The sequence below is a fragment of the Sphaeramia orbicularis genome, chromosome 9, assembly GCF_902148855.1.
Source record: "Sphaeramia orbicularis chromosome 9, fSphaOr1.1, whole genome shotgun sequence".
NCBI classification, from domain to species: Eukaryota; Metazoa; Chordata; class Actinopteri; order Kurtiformes; family Apogonidae; genus Sphaeramia; species Sphaeramia orbicularis.
The window spans coordinates 50,803,006-50,821,337 of NC_043965.1; the positions used below are offsets into that span (position 1 = coordinate 50,803,006).

At 39.7% G+C, this 18,332-nt stretch overlaps 1 protein-coding gene across 1 annotated transcript in view; it reads left to right on the forward strand.

Moving 5' to 3' along the window:
• The first annotated feature begins 1,205 nt into the window (after positions 1-1,205).
• Positions 1,206-18,332, forward strand: part of nr6a1a (nuclear receptor subfamily 6, group A, member 1a) — a 32,841-nt gene continuing 15,714 nt past the window's right edge. Inside the window, exons 1-4 of the mRNA XM_030143790.1 lie at positions 1,206-1,298; positions 14,898-15,128; positions 15,727-15,782; positions 16,699-16,859. Of these exons, the coding sequence (XP_029999650.1) occupies positions 1,247-1,298; positions 14,898-15,128; positions 15,727-15,782; positions 16,699-16,859 (500 nt within the window). The 5' untranslated portion in view covers positions 1,206-1,246. The remainder of the gene's footprint in view (positions 1,299-14,897; positions 15,129-15,726; positions 15,783-16,698; positions 16,860-18,332) is intronic.

The following is an 18,332-nucleotide window of genomic DNA, read 5'->3' on the forward strand; positions in this document are numbered from 1 at the left end:
GTGATCAAATAACCCTTTTAGTCCAAAAAGCTCAAAAATCTATCTAAATATATTTAATGTAGACTCTCACAAAACTACTGAAATGGTTAAATTAGAACAGTTTGCAGTTGATTTCAGAAAATTAATTGATAAGAACAAGAATAAATTAATGTGACCAAAACTTCCACATTAGTTTGCAGTGCATGAAATTAATACTTGTTCACATTTAATTGATGCACAAAAAAAGAGATCAATTAATCTGAATTAAAGAGAAAAAAAACAATCTAGAGTAAGTGAATGGATCCTCTTCATTTCCATTTTTCTGATGGAAAATGGGCGTTTGCCTTCAGGTTTGACAAAGAAGACAAAATCCCAAATTATTCAATCTGATGACGTGTTTGGTTTGGTAAATTTGACTTTTTATTTGACAGTTTTATAATAGAAGCAGTGATAAAAGGGGGGCACATAATCAGTGTCCCTGTTGGATACACCTGGTTACTCATGATTATTGATCCTCAAACTAACAAGCAACCTAAACAGTGGAATTTAACTCTTAGTTGGTAGTTGGCAACTATTCAGGAAGTCTTGGACAAGCTTGTGCATGGTGGATGTCTTCACTGTAGACTTTGTGACTCTGGGTGTAGTCAGATATCATGATGATGGAACGGAGAGTGTTTCCCAATTCAGTACAATCTAACTCATCTCTTCTTTCTTAACTTAATGACCCCCAGATTTGTTAGGTTTACTGTCTTCAGTTTGTAACCAAGCAAGCTGTGAAACCTAACCTTCATCCCTGTTGCACTAAGTGGTTCAATTAGTTAATGTCTATGTGTTTTGTCAGCCTGAACCTGTGTTTATGCTTGGACATGCACTTTGGTCCTCCTCAGAAATGCCAGAGGCATAGTACCGAGAAAGGGGGAGAGGCTAATTTGGACAGAGCCCAGTGGTGTGGGACTGTGGGGTGGGGTCGGTATTGTTGAACACCAGTGAAAATAGGACTATCAGTTCCACTCAGATAACCCCTAGCTGTCATTGGAGCTCAAGCCAAGCCGTGACCCCAGGGCTTGAACTCTGCAGTCATGTGACCAGGCAGTAAAGTGACCAGTGGCGTTGCTTGGCTCAGGCTGCGGTCAGAGAGGGGCAGGGTGTCGAAGAAAGAGGTTGTCGGGGGAGAGAGAGTGGGAGAGAGAACACTACAGAGGCAGAAAAAGAAAAGAGAACCATGAGGCGACCAGGCCCGCTGGCTTTTCTTTAACAGAGTCCATGCATGAATGGGGGCCGGGCAGACTGGGATAAGCATGAAATGGATACATGGGAAGGTAAGGGAGGCAGGCAGGATGGTGTTTGCTTCCTTTTAATGGCCTATATGTATTATCTGGGAAAGAACGGGGACAGGGATTGTGATTCTCTTGCAGTCTGATTGCTTTATATTCTGATTGCATGTTTTTCTCCCCTGTTGTTGGTTGCTAATTTGCTAGTAACACATATTGCCTTGAAATTGCTACCACAGAAAGAAATGCTCAAAAGAAGCTCTATTAGCTCCTTCCTACTCCAAAGAATCATCATTGCAGTTTGGGCGAATACAGATGTCTTGTTGCTTTTTTTCCACATTTGATGGGATTAGCCCTGTATGTTGTTAATGATCTTTGCTGTTCGAGCTAATGAGCACAAAGATATTCCAGCTTTTTTTCACAGCATTCCCTGTGATCGATGCCCTCAAGTACCTTGTTTATGTGTGTGTTATGACGTATCTCGGTGCAGTGGTGAATTGCACAGTGCGCCTCCATATGTATTGATCTTTGGTGTGTTGGTTTATACACAGTCAGCGGTGTTGGTATGATGGAGGACGAGGATGGCTCCTGGGGATTGGTGCAGCTAAAATCTTCCACATATTGTGACATTTTTTCCCCAACCCTAACCCATGTTTGTTAATTCACACTGTAATTTCACATGAAGATAAACTATCTTTCTTTGAAGATACTCCTCCAAATTCCTTTTCATTTTTGTAGCTTCATTTGGATGTTGATGTGAATTATCTGAAGTGCTAGAATAACATTACCATCTTCTGGCAGTTTTCACACTACATCCCACCCAGAGCCCCCACCCAGCCACCCCAATCTCCTCCCTCTCCTTGTATTGCAAGAATTTGGAATGTGTTCCTTTTCTACTACTAAGATATTGTCCAGAGGGCAAAAGCAGCGGGTAATGTGAATGTGTCCTGGCCTGCTCATCATTGCTGTATGTCTCTGATGAATGTTTATCTGGGTGTTTATTGATTGCCTAGAATAATTTGCTAATCCCCAGCACAAAATTGTCACAGGGGGACTTTAGAGACAATGCAACAATCCTTTTTTTGCAAGTCTGTCCTTCATTTGATATTTCCTTCAAGGACTTAAAGTGTGGCAAGTGGAGGAACCGTGTTACTGTATGCATCCCATCCCCCCTCATGTTAATCCCTCAGCAGCCATGTTGGTTGTGCTCCAGCTGAGAGAGGGTTAACTCTTCACTTCTGCTGCTGTAACTTCAACCACATCACCTTAAATCTGCAGGAAGCCTTTCTGTTTGGCAAAATTTCTGAAATTTGAGCAATGATGCATGTGGTCTTTTGGTGCAAAAAGAGGCAAATGCAGAGGGAGAAGGAGCGTCAGAGGTTGTTTATGTGGACGTAGATGCAGGGAGCAGAGGCTGTGTGAAGATCAATAGTAACAGTGGGGGGAGGTCAGGGACTCCAATGACTCTGTAATGCTCGGGTATAAATAACCAATGACAGGAGAGGATCATTCCAACCACACATGCTCACTTTTCCTAATTTCACTGAAACATATCCATCTCTTCAGCCTCTACCTTGTCAAACCGAACGATCTAGTCCATCACGTTGCAAATATTTGCCTTTCAGGGGTGTGTTATTTCAACTGGCCAGCACCCCTCCCCCAGCACACACACACACACACACACACACACACACACACACACACAGAGGATGAACTTATCTGATGCATTGTAAATATTTTTTGTGTCTTTTTAGTTGGTTAAACAAGAGATTCTGCATTTTTCAGTGGGTGATGTTGTACTGTATTTTCAAGGGCGTGTTCACACATGGGAAATATCAGTGGGAGTTTTTCCTTTTGGCTTTGCAGCCTCTGGGAAGTTCCCCCTACTGTTAATACAGAGGAAACTTAACGTTCATTAACAGCACTTTTTAAATGAGTGTATATCACAAAGACCAGGCTGTAATACTCACCACATGGCTCACATCAGCTGCCTGTTTAGCTCCAACATAAAAAAAAGAGGCTTAGGGCCAAAAGTAGCTTCAGCTGGCTTTTTAAGCAGGGGTTTCATGTTCTGTAAATGAAATGAAAGGAGGGACAGAATACAGGCTTTAACAGGGATGTCCTAACATATATCATTTCCACATAGTTTCTTCCGTTATCTCCTTTTTGTCACAACTAATGTCACACTACAGACACAAAATAACAGGAACTTTGTACAAACCTACAGATGTGAAACAAGCGTAACACAATATTATCAAAAGCTTTTGTGATCATTTATCTGGTTCAGGCAAATGTAATGTTTATAGAAATTACACTAGAGATTAAGTAAAATAATTGATTTGTTGATTGAAACTAAATGAATCAACCATGATGTTAGATTTTAACTTTTTAAACATTTTTAATATTTTGATGAGCTAAAATTATTGAATCAAGATACACATCTACATTTCAATGTATTTTGTGACTATATAGATGAAAGAAGAAACTGGTTATCAGTATATTTAACGACTATTTTCATTATTAATTAGATATTAATCAATCTGCCATCATTTGAGCTGTATAACAGCCTATTTTTGATGAAGAAAGCATAAAATAAGTCTTACAATTAAGTAATATTTTGTGATTAAAAAAAAGTTAAAATGAGCATCCGCTTAAAACAATACAATGCCAAATCCTCTTCATTGTAATATTTCTTTAATATTGAGAATGTTTTTTTTTTTTTTTAAGATTACCTATAAAATGACTGAAAGATGGTTTAGGTAGGATTGTTAAAGCATTCCTATTATTAGTCCAAGGAACATACTTATATCCATAAATGTGATAGACATTACAATTTGACATTAAAATTGATAAAAAAAAAATATAACAATTAGCTTTTTCAAATGCAAAGACGGTGTGGCAGACAAAGGTCTTTTTCTTCATTATTTAACAATGTAGCATCGCATGTGGCTCACATTAGCATAACATTAATATGTAGCCTATCCTTGGTGTGGTTTTACTCAATGCTAATGATTTAGCCTGGGTGTATATTATCAAGACAACAATATCAACAGGTCACCATTGTCTTAGGCACAAACCCAATCTGCAGCTGCATGCAGGCAACTCTCCAGATTAGCATCACAGTGTGGGCTGCTGTGAGCGCTGGATTAGAGATCCCAAGGGTCTTCGTGCCTATAAAGTGTGCCTTAATGTACATACCAGTCATAGTTGGGGTTTAAAATGCCCCCGCTGTTCAGCCCCAGGTAGAAGAGATAAGATTCAGAAAAGCAGTGATAGGACAGAGGGAAAGGGAAGAAGAAAGAGAGAGGAAGAAGGAGGGACAGAGGTTGCGAGCAGCGGAAAAGTACAGCAGATTGCTCCACAACCCCCGCTCACTGACTCTGCTGGCTGGGCTCGGCTGTGATGGAAAGCCCAAGACAAAACCTGAAGAGAAAACCCTTCAACAGCAGGCCTTGTTGCTCTGTCAGCCTCTCAAAAGGCTGCTTTACACTATACATCAGCCTTTGTGTGCCTGGGGTATAGACAATAGGGAGATTTGGCCACGATACATCTCTGTTCTCAGCATGATGCAGCTCAGAGAGGGTCAAAGAGATAATGAAACCTGGGCAGTCTTTAAACACATGCTGGCTTATAAGAAAATATTAAGCCGCAGCATTTATGGAGTTTCTGTAGAGCACACTTTTCCCTGCTTTCAGCTTTTAAACATCATGCTGCTCATACAAACTAATTTGTCTCTTTTCCTGCTGTTTCGCGCAATAATCGAAGCGCATCTTCCTCAGTCAGCTGAGTTACACTGAACATTTGTGAGGCATATTGGGAACAGTGGGAAACCAGACCGTTGTTCGTCTTTGCCATTGACTGGGGCTTAAAATGCTCAACTTGCATTTCCTGGTTTGTGTTAAAAGTTTGGAATGAAACCCAGGCTGACCCCTGGGAAACAATGCAGCCTTTAATGGGCCTTGGGGGTGGGGATCAGTGTGTGCAGGGTGACACACTCGACGTCGGGGGTTCCAGCAAACCAAGTCAGAGAAAGGGAGGGTGGAGTTCAAGATGAAGAAGTGCTTTAACAACTCTTCATCACCTTTGAGCGGGGGAGGCGCTATGGTCATATGACATTCATTCTGAAGCGCCATCTATTGCAAGACCTTCACATTTGTCCTTTTATTCTCAAATTTGCAGGACATTTTAGGAGCACTTATGTGCAAATCCCACCTTGCTGGTATCTAGCATCTAAATTTAGCACTTTTAGTACTTTTAGCACTGCACAGTTCAAGCAAACAAAGAGAAAGAGGTGAAAGCATAACCTCATTAGTGGAGGCAATAATGAAACGAGATTAATGGGCTTCTCTTATAAAGCACTGTTAAGAGACAAGTTCTAAAATGGCACCTACACTTCCCATAATGCAACAGTACATCTCCTCGACTGGCAAATTTCTGTATCTTTTTAGCTCTGTATTTAATTTTCTACTCTATACATCCTGGTATCATAAAGAAAATAAATATTTGGCAAAGCGGAGTTTATTGATGCTTTTTGAACCCTCATTCCAGATATATCTTTGGATAAGGAAAAGTAATTGGTGTTTCCCTTCTGTAATGGAAAACCTATATAAAAATGACAAGACTGTTATTGATACAGCTCCAACAATATGCATACTTCTATAATTGTATATATTGGCAGTATGTTCCAAAATAAATGAGAATTCTTGTAATTTGCTGCCAACAAATACTGAATAACTTAGCAACTAATTGTCCATATGTCTAGTTTTTATACATACTGCACATAAACATGAGTGTTTTTGTGTTCTGTTGTACTTAGATTTATTTAATTACCCCGCCGCCCAAAGGGGAGGCAAGGGGTATTGTTTTTGGTTCACTTATTTGTTTCTTTGTTTAACACTCTAGCAGCAAAACTATTGGTTGAATTAATACCAAAATTGTGTTTATAGATTGCCAGTGACCCAGAATAGATCTGATCACATTTTGGGAACAGTAGGACAAAGTTCAAATTTTGTATGCATTTTTTAATCTTTTTTTTTCTCCTTTTTCTCCTCCCCTTCTCTCTTGTAATGGGCAAAATGTCAAATGTCTGTTGTAGGGCTGCAACTAGCAATAATTTTAATAATCAATTAATCTGTAGATTATTTTAATAACTAATCGATTCATTGGATAAACACAAGACTCGGTTCTCAAAATATAGTATTTAACCCAAAACAATGTAGGCTGCAGACAGATCACTATTGATTACATCCTGCAATGGCTTCGAGTACAGTTAGTGAGCACTGGCCCGCTACCTAGACTTGTTATGGCTAGAGACTAGCAAGATGTAGTCCTCAACCAGCTCCGGTAGGTATGTTAGTCTGGTGGCCTGATAAATGGAGATGGATGAAAACGTTATAATTATGACGATAGTATCTATACTATCTAGCAGGCTAAAGTAATCGCAGCACGTAGGCTATCTTAAGCTAGGCTTATGTTCCTGGTGGCCATGACAGCCCTGTTTGCCTGAAACGTAGTGTGCCATAGGATTTTAGCCATTTTTTTCTCCATATTCAAGTTTTGTTACATAAACGGCACACTATGTTTTGGCCAAACGGGTCTGATCTGGCCGCTTGGACCATAATATAAAACAAGCTTTACAAATCTGGCCTGGCATCCGAAGCCTCAACCATGCTGCTCTGTGTTTTCCTCTGTTGCACTACACAGCGTGTGGGCATGCCACTATACTAACATGCTCAAGATCCAACAAATCGACTGCCAAATTCGTTGCCAACTCTTAAGAATCAATTTATTGTTGCAGCACTAGTCTGTAGCAGCAAAACTATTGGTTGAATTCATACCAAATTGGGTTTATAGATTGCCAGTGACCCAGAATAGATGTAGTTACATTTTGAGCAAAGTAGGTCAAAGTTTAAATTTTGTATAAATTTTTGAAATCTGTTTTTTTCTATTTTTATTTATAATGGGTGAAATTTCAAATGTCTATAAAAATATATAGACACAATTAATATGCTGACATCGACACATGCATAGACGTGATGACATCAGCTGGATTGATGCTAAAATAAGCTACAATACGTGCAAGGGGCGGGATTTGTTGTGCCTGGCCACACTTGTTTTATGATATTTTGCAGTTTTTTCCTCTTAATTCCCTCTATAAATTTATTAGTCTTATAAAAAATCAGGGTAGGGGATGGGCATTGCAATTAGCAAATGCGGTAAACGCTATCATACATGCAGCATGCTGCTGTTTTCAGTTTACCAGCATTTGTTTCTATGAAAGAGACCATAAATAAATGCCAACTCTTGTTTCTCCTTGACTTCATTGAGTTTGTAATATCTGTCCTGACTGTAGAAATCATTGAAAGGAAGCAGTGTCTCTTTGGATTTATTTCCTATATGTCACACACTTGTCAGGGAAATTCCATTCCATGTTAGAAATGTTCCCAGGGCCCACACAGACGGAGGGTCAGACGTGATGCAGACATGTTAAATTGCACCTTTGCGAAGTAAAATCCTGTGGTAAATGTCATGAATATTTAACTGTCGTCTACAGGGAAGAGGAGGAGTGATAGGCCTTGACATGCTGAGATCAAGTGTGTGAAGGTGTGAATCGGCCTGTTTATATGGTGCCCATGCACTTGAAAGACAGGGTGATAGATTTGGCAAATCAACCTCAGTGAGGGCAACTAATAGCTATTGTGTTTTTTCCTCACTGAAGGAAGTCAGGCATTTCACATAGGGTGGCCAGAGAAATATATGGTTTTAATGTTGTTTCTGAAAGGGCACATGGGCTGACAAATGGCCCGCTGTGAAGGTGAGGATCCATACTGTCATTTATTTGATCCTCCATGTGGTTTATGCTGCCAGGGTTCCCTGTGTTAAGCTCTGCTTGCAGTCTCATCACTTCGTCAGCTACTATGAGCAGCACAGTTTTAACCTGAGATTGTACTTTTCTGTGGGGGGTGCAGGGTTTGTTGGGTTTTTCTGCTTAGGCTTCATGGAGGCATCGTTCTGCTTTATACCAGAGCTTAGCAGCCGAAAAGCTCTTTATTCAGACTTGAGCTCAGTCTGTGCTGAACTGCCCCTCCACTCACAACTGAGTGTTCCATGTCACCCAGTTTAAGTTCAGTAAGAGCTAGAATGTGCAGAAATGTAGATATAGAGAATACACTCTATTCAGAAAATCTCGACAGTACATATTATACTAAATAACATTTCTGACAAAATTTTGTGGTATTACCCATAATGAAATTACTTTAATTCCAAACCTCTATGTGAATTTATTTCCCTACATTAAGTTAATATGTAGCTTGTGCAATATATCTCCATACACCTATGGTCCAAGTGTATGGAGATATACAACTACTATACAACCTTAACCCTAACCCTTGTATTGTGCTGATGTGCCTCTTGGTGAGGTCTCCTTTGGAAAAAAACAAACAAACAAACAGATTTTATCTCGAGGGACTTCCTGATTAAATAAAGGTTAAATAAATAAAAACAAATAATACACTTGTTCTCTGTCTATTGGGCACTGCTTAAGGTCTGCATGTATTATGTATGCTGTGACTTAAGTTGTGCATTGGTTGCAGCATACAAATGTCCCCAACTACACAACAAAATATGTTGTATTGTATCATAACTGACTTATTGTTAATGGAGTTGAAAATGTTCTCTGTCGTATAGAGGTGTGTTCTACAAACACCACAATTTTCAATAAGAAAAATACAAAATATGGTCTAGTTCAGCTTCTCAGTTTTTTTTTTTTTTTCAAATTTGTTTATCAAACGTAGTCATAAAGTGAACATTTAAGATTTCGTAGTGATTGCTCTGTAAAACTGTGAATGATATTTCTGACATTTTGTAGAATTTTACTGGTGTATCTACAATCTGCACGCTTATGAAAACGGTTTGACCAGATCTTTGAAAAGAGTCAGCGGGAGCACGGATATTTCCTTGGTTGGCGAAGTCGACTTAACCTCTGTGCCATACAGAGTTAATCACCAAAATAGTTAAATTCTAATCCCGAGCTGGGCTCACTGTGTGACGGCCCATTGTCTCTGTACAGTATGGCTGCCCCTGCAGCAAACTTAAACCTCACACCATTTAAATGGTAATCTGTCTTTGGGCTTTAGGAGTCCTCTATTCACCATTCATTATCTGGGAGAGGCTTTATGCCATGTGCACCCCCCTCTCTTCTAATTACCTTTAGTACATGAACCCTGCAGCCTGCTATGAAAACCCCCCTCTCTATGGGAGGCTTAGCTCTCAGCTCACTCACATGCCTCTGATGAGCTGGCCCTTTAAACTATATACACATACAAAAGCCTAATCCCGCTTATTTGAATATTAAAGATTATGTTACTATGGTCTGTTTATTGTCAAAACATCACGCCTTTTAATCAGCAATGGTTGACTAGGTCAACCACTGACAACAGTCGCAATCTCAGGTTTCCTGCAGCCGTGTCCCACGAGGCGAATGGAATCATTCAGCTGCTTCAACAGGTTCAACATTTACAATCAGAGAAATGACCCCCCTCTGTAAAAAGAGGTGGATTCTGCTTGGAGAACAGACAGGAATCTGGACCATCTGATTATTGTAGCCATGCAGATAATCAACTTTTGGGTCAAGAAGGCAAAGCTTCCAAATGAGCGAGTGGCAGTTGTAGCTGGTTGTGTAAGGAAGTCTGATGTGTTAGTTGGCAGATGGCTTTTGAGTTTTAACTTTAATAAACAGTTCCAACCTGAAAGCTGCTCAAATGTGATACGTCACTTCCTGCTGGTCTTTAAAAAAACAGTCTTGTTCAATACTAATACAATCTGATATTTTTAAGTGTATCATACAGTAAATGGGAGATGCATGTCTGTTGTTCAGGCTAAGTTATTCCCCGTGTGCTTGCAATGCAAGGCACAGGGGACTGTTGTTCATCATATTTATTATGACTTATACAAAAAACTTTGACAAAAAATGCGGCCCAGACCACTGGAAATAGATCAAAACATGTTATTATAAAAATGTGCAGCCTGGTCTGAAACGATGTGCTATGTATATGGGTTGACATTCCAATGCACAGATTTCATTAAAATTGTGAAAAAAACGGTCAAATTTCTCCATCCGAAATGAATTGGGCCATTTTCAAGTGGCTACCATTCCCAAACAATTCATCCTGAAATTATTCTGTCAATGCAGAAATGCTCGGCTTGGGCCAAAGATTATCTGTGTGGTCATGTGGTAATGATATCACTTACACTTTTCGCACAAGAATGTGAAAAAAGAAAACCATTCATTTTCAATGGGAATGACAAAAAAGTGGCTTTTTTTTCTGACCACCACTGCTTTGTCATACTTTGACCCACAGACTTAATTTAAACTTTAAAACACAGGCATTTTTGTTATCTCTCCAAAAATGTCTGTGGTATGAGGATGGGGTTCACGGTTTTCAATAGGTGAGTCTTCAAAAACCTCTGGGTTGAGTGAAAATCTGATCTGCTAGAGTGGGTGATGTCATCACCTAGAGTGGAGGAGCAGCGAAAATTCACCTGAAAATTTTCTGAACAACTCTCCCTCCCAGCCAAACGATACATAGGAGGCAAATGATTTTTTTCCAGAAATGTAGCCACAGTTCCTGGGCTTCATATGAACCCATGTTTGAAGACCTAGCTCTTTCTAAAGTTAAATGGCAGGCAGTAGTTTAGGGGCAAATCCCTCCTCGGCTCCTGTTCAAATCAATACAAATAACTACTAAATGGATTGCTGTGCTCCTGGTGAGTTGACTGCTTTTATACTGCCATAACTCAGTCATTTCTCACAGTACGGACAAAAAAAATGCATCTGTATGTTCCCCAGGTCTGTCTGATGCTTGTGATCATGTTAGTTTTCACCTATCATTTACAGTTTTCCTGTAACTAGCAGCTGTTCGGGAGCTTTTTCACACTGTTTCAGTGCTTGTGTCTGTCTCCTCAGTGCCTGCACTGCTCGTTGTCATGGTAACGGCACATGTGGTCTGTTAGGCACAGTTGAAAATAATTAAGATAATTAGGGCTCCACAAAAAAAGATACTCTAATACAGATACAGTACAATTAAAAATAAATCTAAATAATAAATAATGAATGCAATAAGAATAATATAAAAATATAAATATAATTAAGCTGAAAAACTTCCCATAAATTCTCTATATGAAGTGAATGAGCGCACCTGGGATCACATACACAGACACATGGAACTATTCATTTAAAGGAGCCTATTTAAACACTGCTTTAACAGGACTGACACAGACTGTGGGAGGGGCTTCTCATCTGAATACAGGTCTACAGAAAGTCTGTGGTGACGTCAGTCCACAAACACTGACACACAGATTCATAGATGAAGAGATTGGCAGATATTTCTTGCTTTTACATCGCACAAGTCCACCGATCCAGCAAGAGGCAAGCACATGAGTTACATTTCCTTCAGGAAATGTATGGAAGTCTAGTTGTACGGTGTTGGTTTAGATTTTTGTGGCCTTTGCTTTTTCAGGGTCTTTTTTAATTTTCTTGATGGTAGCTTACCTAAGAATGTAGGTAGCCATTTTTGATTCTGCCTGAGTCGGTTCAGTCTCTATTTAGTACAAAGATCATTGACTTTATACAGTTTATACTCTTATCCTGAATGGATTATGTGTGATAGCTCAGTAAAATAAATTAATGCTGATTAGTGGTTGCATTTCTTTGTCAATGGAGCTATAAATGTCATATAAAGTTGTGTATGTACAAAAGAACACAACAGCAAGTATGTGAGGGTGGTATTAATGTTCCACAATGTGACCAGGGCATTCCTAATTCCAGTCAATATGGCATGACTTTAAAGCCTATTATAGAACAAGTTTAAAAACAAAACAAAACACACTGACACAGGAGTAAACCCCAGATAGAGTTGGTGTACAGGAAACCCACTTGTCTGTTTCTGTTATTGGCTTCCCCACCACAGAATCCCACGGGAGGCCAAAGGTCCTGCATGTGTGTAGAGTTATTTGTTGCATTATACAAGACTCTTGCATTAATTAGATGTTCAGGTTAATCTCCTGGCTCTGCAGACAGCATTAACCTGCTGGACATTCAGACTCTCAATGTTAGTTTCATACTCTGTGTCTACATGTGCTGTTTGTTAAAGCAGATGCATACATTGGCACAGCTCACTTTAATAGAGCATTTCAGGTCTTTACATCAGCTGGTGGTCCAGCATGATCTTTCAGACACCTGCAGGAGGCTTTTATCTCCTGCCTGCTTAGGGAAACATGAAGATCCATCCTGAGTGTACTCAGCAACACAAGAATGAAGGGCTGAAACTGCACAAGGAGGCTTACGTAATGCTTGTTGCTATGCAACAGGAAGTTTGATCATTTAAGCTCTGTAGTGAGCATTGGCTAGCTCATCTGAAGCAACAAAGAGGATAATGTTGAAAAGTGGAGAAGATGGTCGGCAAGCGGGATAAGGAGTGCTTTTATGCACAATGTCCTCACTGTTAGTAAAGATACAATTAATTCTGACATCTCAAGATATTAGCTTTTGAAATCCTCACATTTCAAAAGCCGCATCACTGGAAGTGTTTGCTTGAAAAGAGATTTTATGACGATGAGTCATGGATAGGTGAAAGGTAACATCTGACCCTTCAAAAGGAGTCACTGCATTACAACTGCTGGCTTATTGATTTATTTCCGCAATAGTAAAGCCCAGACAAGGTAAAAAAAAAAAAAGAAATTATACCAAATAAAAATGAAAGGCACCAAAAGACATTTTTGTAAAATAAGTTTGACTTTTCTGCTCTCCACTTGGCAGATCAAATAATTTATCTTGCAATGTCGCAAAGCTCATGGTTATTGATAAGAGGTTAAGGCAGCAGTTACAATACAATGTCTGGAGACTTGAATATTCTAAATGGCTGAAGACTTCTTAACTTGTGCTTTTATTTCCTCTGACCATGCCTCTCTATTTGTGGTATTTTATCTATTTAATCAAATGCTTAAACTGATGTCTTGGGACCATTTAGTAACTTAGTTTACATCAGTGTATGTGTTGAATTTAGCTTGGAGTGCATTAGTTTTTCAGTACTGGTTACATGTTACTAAACATATATTCTTATCACTATCTACTTAGTGCCTTGGCCACCATTTTCAAGCTCTTATTTCACATATTTGATATTATTCCACCTGTATTTTAATTGACATAGGTAAAAGGATTAAAAGTGGCTTAAAAGTAATCGTTTTTTCCTTCTCTGCACCTTTGCTGCGATCTCCACTGGTCGAAGGAGGCATCTGTCATTCTGGACACATCAGCAGGTTGTATCAGTGTAACCCCACTGTGGTCCTGATACGTTTGATCCCAGTCAAACCTTGATACAGATCAGCAACAGGCCACATTCCTGCTGGAGCCAGTCTTTGCATGGAGTCCAGCCCATCTGGCTGTGGGAGCAGGGGTAGGGGTAGCAGTGGGGCGAGGGGTGGGGAGGGGATTCTTAAAGAGTGTGAGTGTATGTGTGTACTAAAGCTTAACAGTGTGGACAGCAAAGAATATGTGCTCCGAATTAATTCTCAGCTTCCTTGCTCAGTTTGATTATGTGCATTATGTGGCCTGGAGGTAGATGGGGGATTAAGAGAAGATTTTCAACAGCTTTCTCAGATTGCTGTCTTAACAGTTTGAGAGCACCTTCATGATAAGTAAAGTAGCTTCACAAGTAAGGTCCCCAGTAGGATTCGTCTGTCTTTGATCCTCTCCCAGCTCTGTCTCATATGCTCTATGATACACCCATCTGTCATTTCCAGTCCAACGCTCGGGTCCGTTTTTCACAGTTTTAATGTCTCATTCTTTCATGGTCAGAGCACTGCCAGTGCAGCCTTCCTTATAAACCCACATCACTGTAATTTCAACCACTATTTTTAATGTTCACAGCATCCTGTTCTGCGCTGCTTCCTTGCTGTGAGACCCCCTCCTTCTTACCCTGAGCCCCGAAATACCCCTCTCACATGTGTTCCAAATTACCATTCCCACTTATTCCAGTCTTAACAGTGTTTCACAATTTGGAGTGATCAGCACAAAGAGTTTGCCTTTTTTTGGAAATGAGGTGAAGGTTAATGACCCAAAGAGCTGAATCATTTAGAGACCGAGCCTCAAATTCAGAGCAATAGATAAAGTCAGATCCATCATATTGAAGTCTGTTTATAGAATGCATTTGGAAGCTTTAATGACATGATGTTTGATGGCAAAGTTTTGACAAACTGAGCTGGGTAATGGGTCATTTTGTTTCTGGTCTCTTCATGTGATACAACTGAAAGGTGAGACTGTAAACAAATCATTTCAGCTCGCTGCCTCCTCCCATCAGTGCTGCTGAATAAAACATACACAAGACGTCTCCTCTCTCCATCCTACTGCCTGTTACACCTCCACTTTCACAAAATGAGAGTTGGAGCTTAAGAATCCCTTGGATTAGCCAGAGCCTGGCTAGTGCTTAAGCCCTAACCGCCCCCATGATCTCAATTAAAAACTTGTGCCTTCAGCAAGGTTTTTGCACCCACTATTTATACATTTTTTTGTCACAGTGTGGATGAAGAAGTGGGTGGAAATCATTCTAAATCCCTGTCTCCTTTCTTTGCTTTCTGTTTTTTCCTGTGCAGATGATCCAGCTGACCAACGTACTTGCCTTATCTGTGGAGATCGCGCCACAGGCCTGCACTATGGCATCATCTCCTGCGAGGGCTGCAAAGGCTTCTTCAAGCGCAGCATTTGCAACAAGCGGGTGTATCGCTGCAGCCGGGACAAGAACTGTGAGATGTCTCGCAAGCAGCGCAACCGCTGCCAGTACTGCCGCCTACTCAAGTGTCTACAAATGGGGATGAACCGCAAAGGTAGTCGCTTGTAGCTGCCTTCGTCTGCACCTTTAATCCTGAAGAAAACTAAAATAATTTAGTATCATCAGTCTGTGTACTAATACAAAGTTGTACTGTCAGCATCTGTGAAGTGTTAAGTGTCATACAGTAAGTTAAGCAGACTAGGGCTGCAGTTTGTCCTCTTCATCACCAGAAATTCATTGTTGTTCCAAAGGTGTTCACTGCCCCCTAGTGGATGAACACTAAAAGTGATCCTTCAGCATTCCTTCCACTCTGATTGTCTCATTTTATGTGATTTATTCTCCAAATACAACAAGCCTGTCGTGACATGGGAAATAGATTTACTTAACTCCCAAAATTTAATAAGTCATTCTCCAGAACTTCACTTCAGACCACTGACAAAAATATGTACATCTGACAGCCAACAGTAACAGGAAAAGCTCGAGATGAAGAAATCTCCCCATGATTAGAAATGTTCCCACTTTTTCAGCCACTAGGTAGTGCTATGATACTGATGTAACAAGGGTTCATAGATCATGTTTTGTTATTGTCTTACATGCTTAATTGAAAAGGTAGAACTCTTCTTTTCTAAAATTGCTCTGCTTTTGTCATTCAGCAATCAGGGAAGATGGCATGCCGGGAGGTAGGAACAAAAGCATCGGGCCTGTTCAGGTAAAGCACTGAATTTCTATTCAGTAACCACCAGAAATGTTGTTTTTATGACATTCGTTGACCCTCTCCCAGCACAGAGTCATTCTCTGCTCAGTGTTTTGGCTCAGTTTCAGCCCAGAGTTGGCTTACTTGCAGTGAATGTATTCAGAGCACAAGCCATTGACTTATAACAGGGAGCTGAGAGCTGTAATGCTAATGATTTCTGTGTAGAGATACACGTGAAACATGTAATGAGAGCGAGCCCTGACCTTGTTATATCACCAGTATAATCATGTAGCCACTCATTATTCCCTATTCAGCACCGGCTTCATTTTTTAACACTGCCTGTAGAACAAATGGTCAGGAAAATATGTGACATGAGGCTAAGTACCACTGGGCTGCCATTCAGGGGAGGGATGTGGTCAATTCATTCCAGCTCAATTCAGCAAGTCAAAAAACACAAATGCCCTGCTTCAATTATAGGCCATTCTATTTCTAAACTCTAATAAAAGAAGGACCTTTCCATCATTAATATGGAATGGATTGGTGTTTCAGTATATGTGATGAATTGATAGAAATGAAAATAAATTGACCTCAGTCACAGATGCAAGACACCACATTTCTGGCATGCCTAATGCCTTTCAAAATGCCTTTGTCTGTGTTTTCTCCCTGCTCGGACCTGCAAGGATTTTAAAATTTTCTTTTACTGTGTGTATCAGCCAATTAAATACACACACATACCGGTTTGCTTGCTTTCTTTCTTTATCTATGACTGTTTCATTGTATGAATGTCCTTGCTCCTCACCATTTATTGTAAAAGCATCACTGTGTTAGCCTTTGCTAATCAACTGAATGGAAGCGCAGCGGTTGGTCGGGGGGGGGGGGGCCTGTAAACTCTGAAAAAAGGCAGACCTGTAATCCTCTGTGTGCCTTTTAGATCACAGAGGAAGAGATTGAGCGAATCATGTCAGGGCAGGAGTTCAAGGAGGATGCCCCGGACCATACCTGGGGCAACAACGGCGACAGTGACCACAGCTCTCCAAGCAATGGAGCTTCAGAGGGCAACCAGCCATCACCCGCCTCCACTCTGTCATCCAAGTGAGTTGTTCATCTCATCCGCTCAGCAACACAGTGCCTGCACTCACCCCATCATTGAGATAATGAGCCGGCCCTGACAGTCTAAGTCCTCGTTCCCATCTAACCCAGACTTTAGTTAAGGTATTCATCAGGCATTCATGAATGCTTGAATATGCTGCTCTTCAGGCTCGGTGATGATAGCAAATACAAAGATCTTGCTGCATTATCTGCTGTTCTTGCTATGGAGACAAGCTCATTGTCTATCTGCACTCATGAAGGACAAATATTGTCTAGGTACTCGCATGACGGCATTTATTTTAGTCTCACTTTGTGTAAACACAGGGTTTATCTCAGCAGCCACACAGCTCTATAGCTATTCAGAGAAATAGTTGTTTTATCATATTAAATCTCAACAGAAATGAACAACAATAACAGAGGCACTGGTATGCAACATCAGGTACAAAATGAACTACAGTTTTGTCTACAAGCTTTGAAAAAAGAAAACTTCACAAAGTTACATAGATTTTTAATATTAAAAGAGAACAAAACTCCATTACTCTTTGAAACAAAAAGGTTAATAGTTCAGTTTAAGTTGAAATTCACTGAAAATGCTTTGAAATGCTTGTAATGAGGCTGTGGTACTAATGTGAAAATATATAATCTATATATACACATACTGTACATATACCTATACTGGCATACAGCGCTGTTAAAAAGTCTCAGGCCTCCATTAGTTTTATTGTTTTAGCAAACTTTTAGTGAACGCACATTCTGCAATTGCCATTCACGGTAACAGGCCTATGATACATCCAGGATATATGGGAACAGCATTAAAAAATGTTTCAGGATAAAATGACCTTTACAGACCAAAGTGACAAATATTTAGTGTGATATCACATTGCATTTAACATGTCTTTTGTTCAAACAATATGAGGTTTACCAGATTTATTTTCCTGTTTTTTTTCTGGCAACTTCTTTCTTATGGGAACAGAGGTCACACTAAACTCTGACGTAAGCCTTTAGTTCAGGTTTTTTATTTTTTGTGTGTGCATGTTTGTAACACTGAACATATATTTCCTGTTTTCTCATGTTGTATCAGAAGAAAAGAGACTAGAAAGAAGAGGAACCGGCATTTAAAAAAAAAAAAAAAAGCTAAGGCAAGAACAAATTAAAAAAGTAGATGTATTTCCATTAGTGGGGTTAATCTTTGGAATGGGCCAGAAGATCGATTAAAACAGTCTAAAACAATGAAATCTTTTAAAAAGATGTACAAATGAACTGTTATTCAAAAAAATAGAGCTCAGGATTGACTAAAGAAATTACTTGTTTAAAAGCCTAGGATCAATATTGGTAGTTGAGATAAGATTGATGATTTACCTGATTTAAGATTAAATATGTATTCTCTTCTGTTGTATATTCAGCAAAGATTACATTGAAATTTGTAGTTTGTGTGTTTGTTTGTTTTCTTGTGGAAACATTGTGTTAATTGTAAAT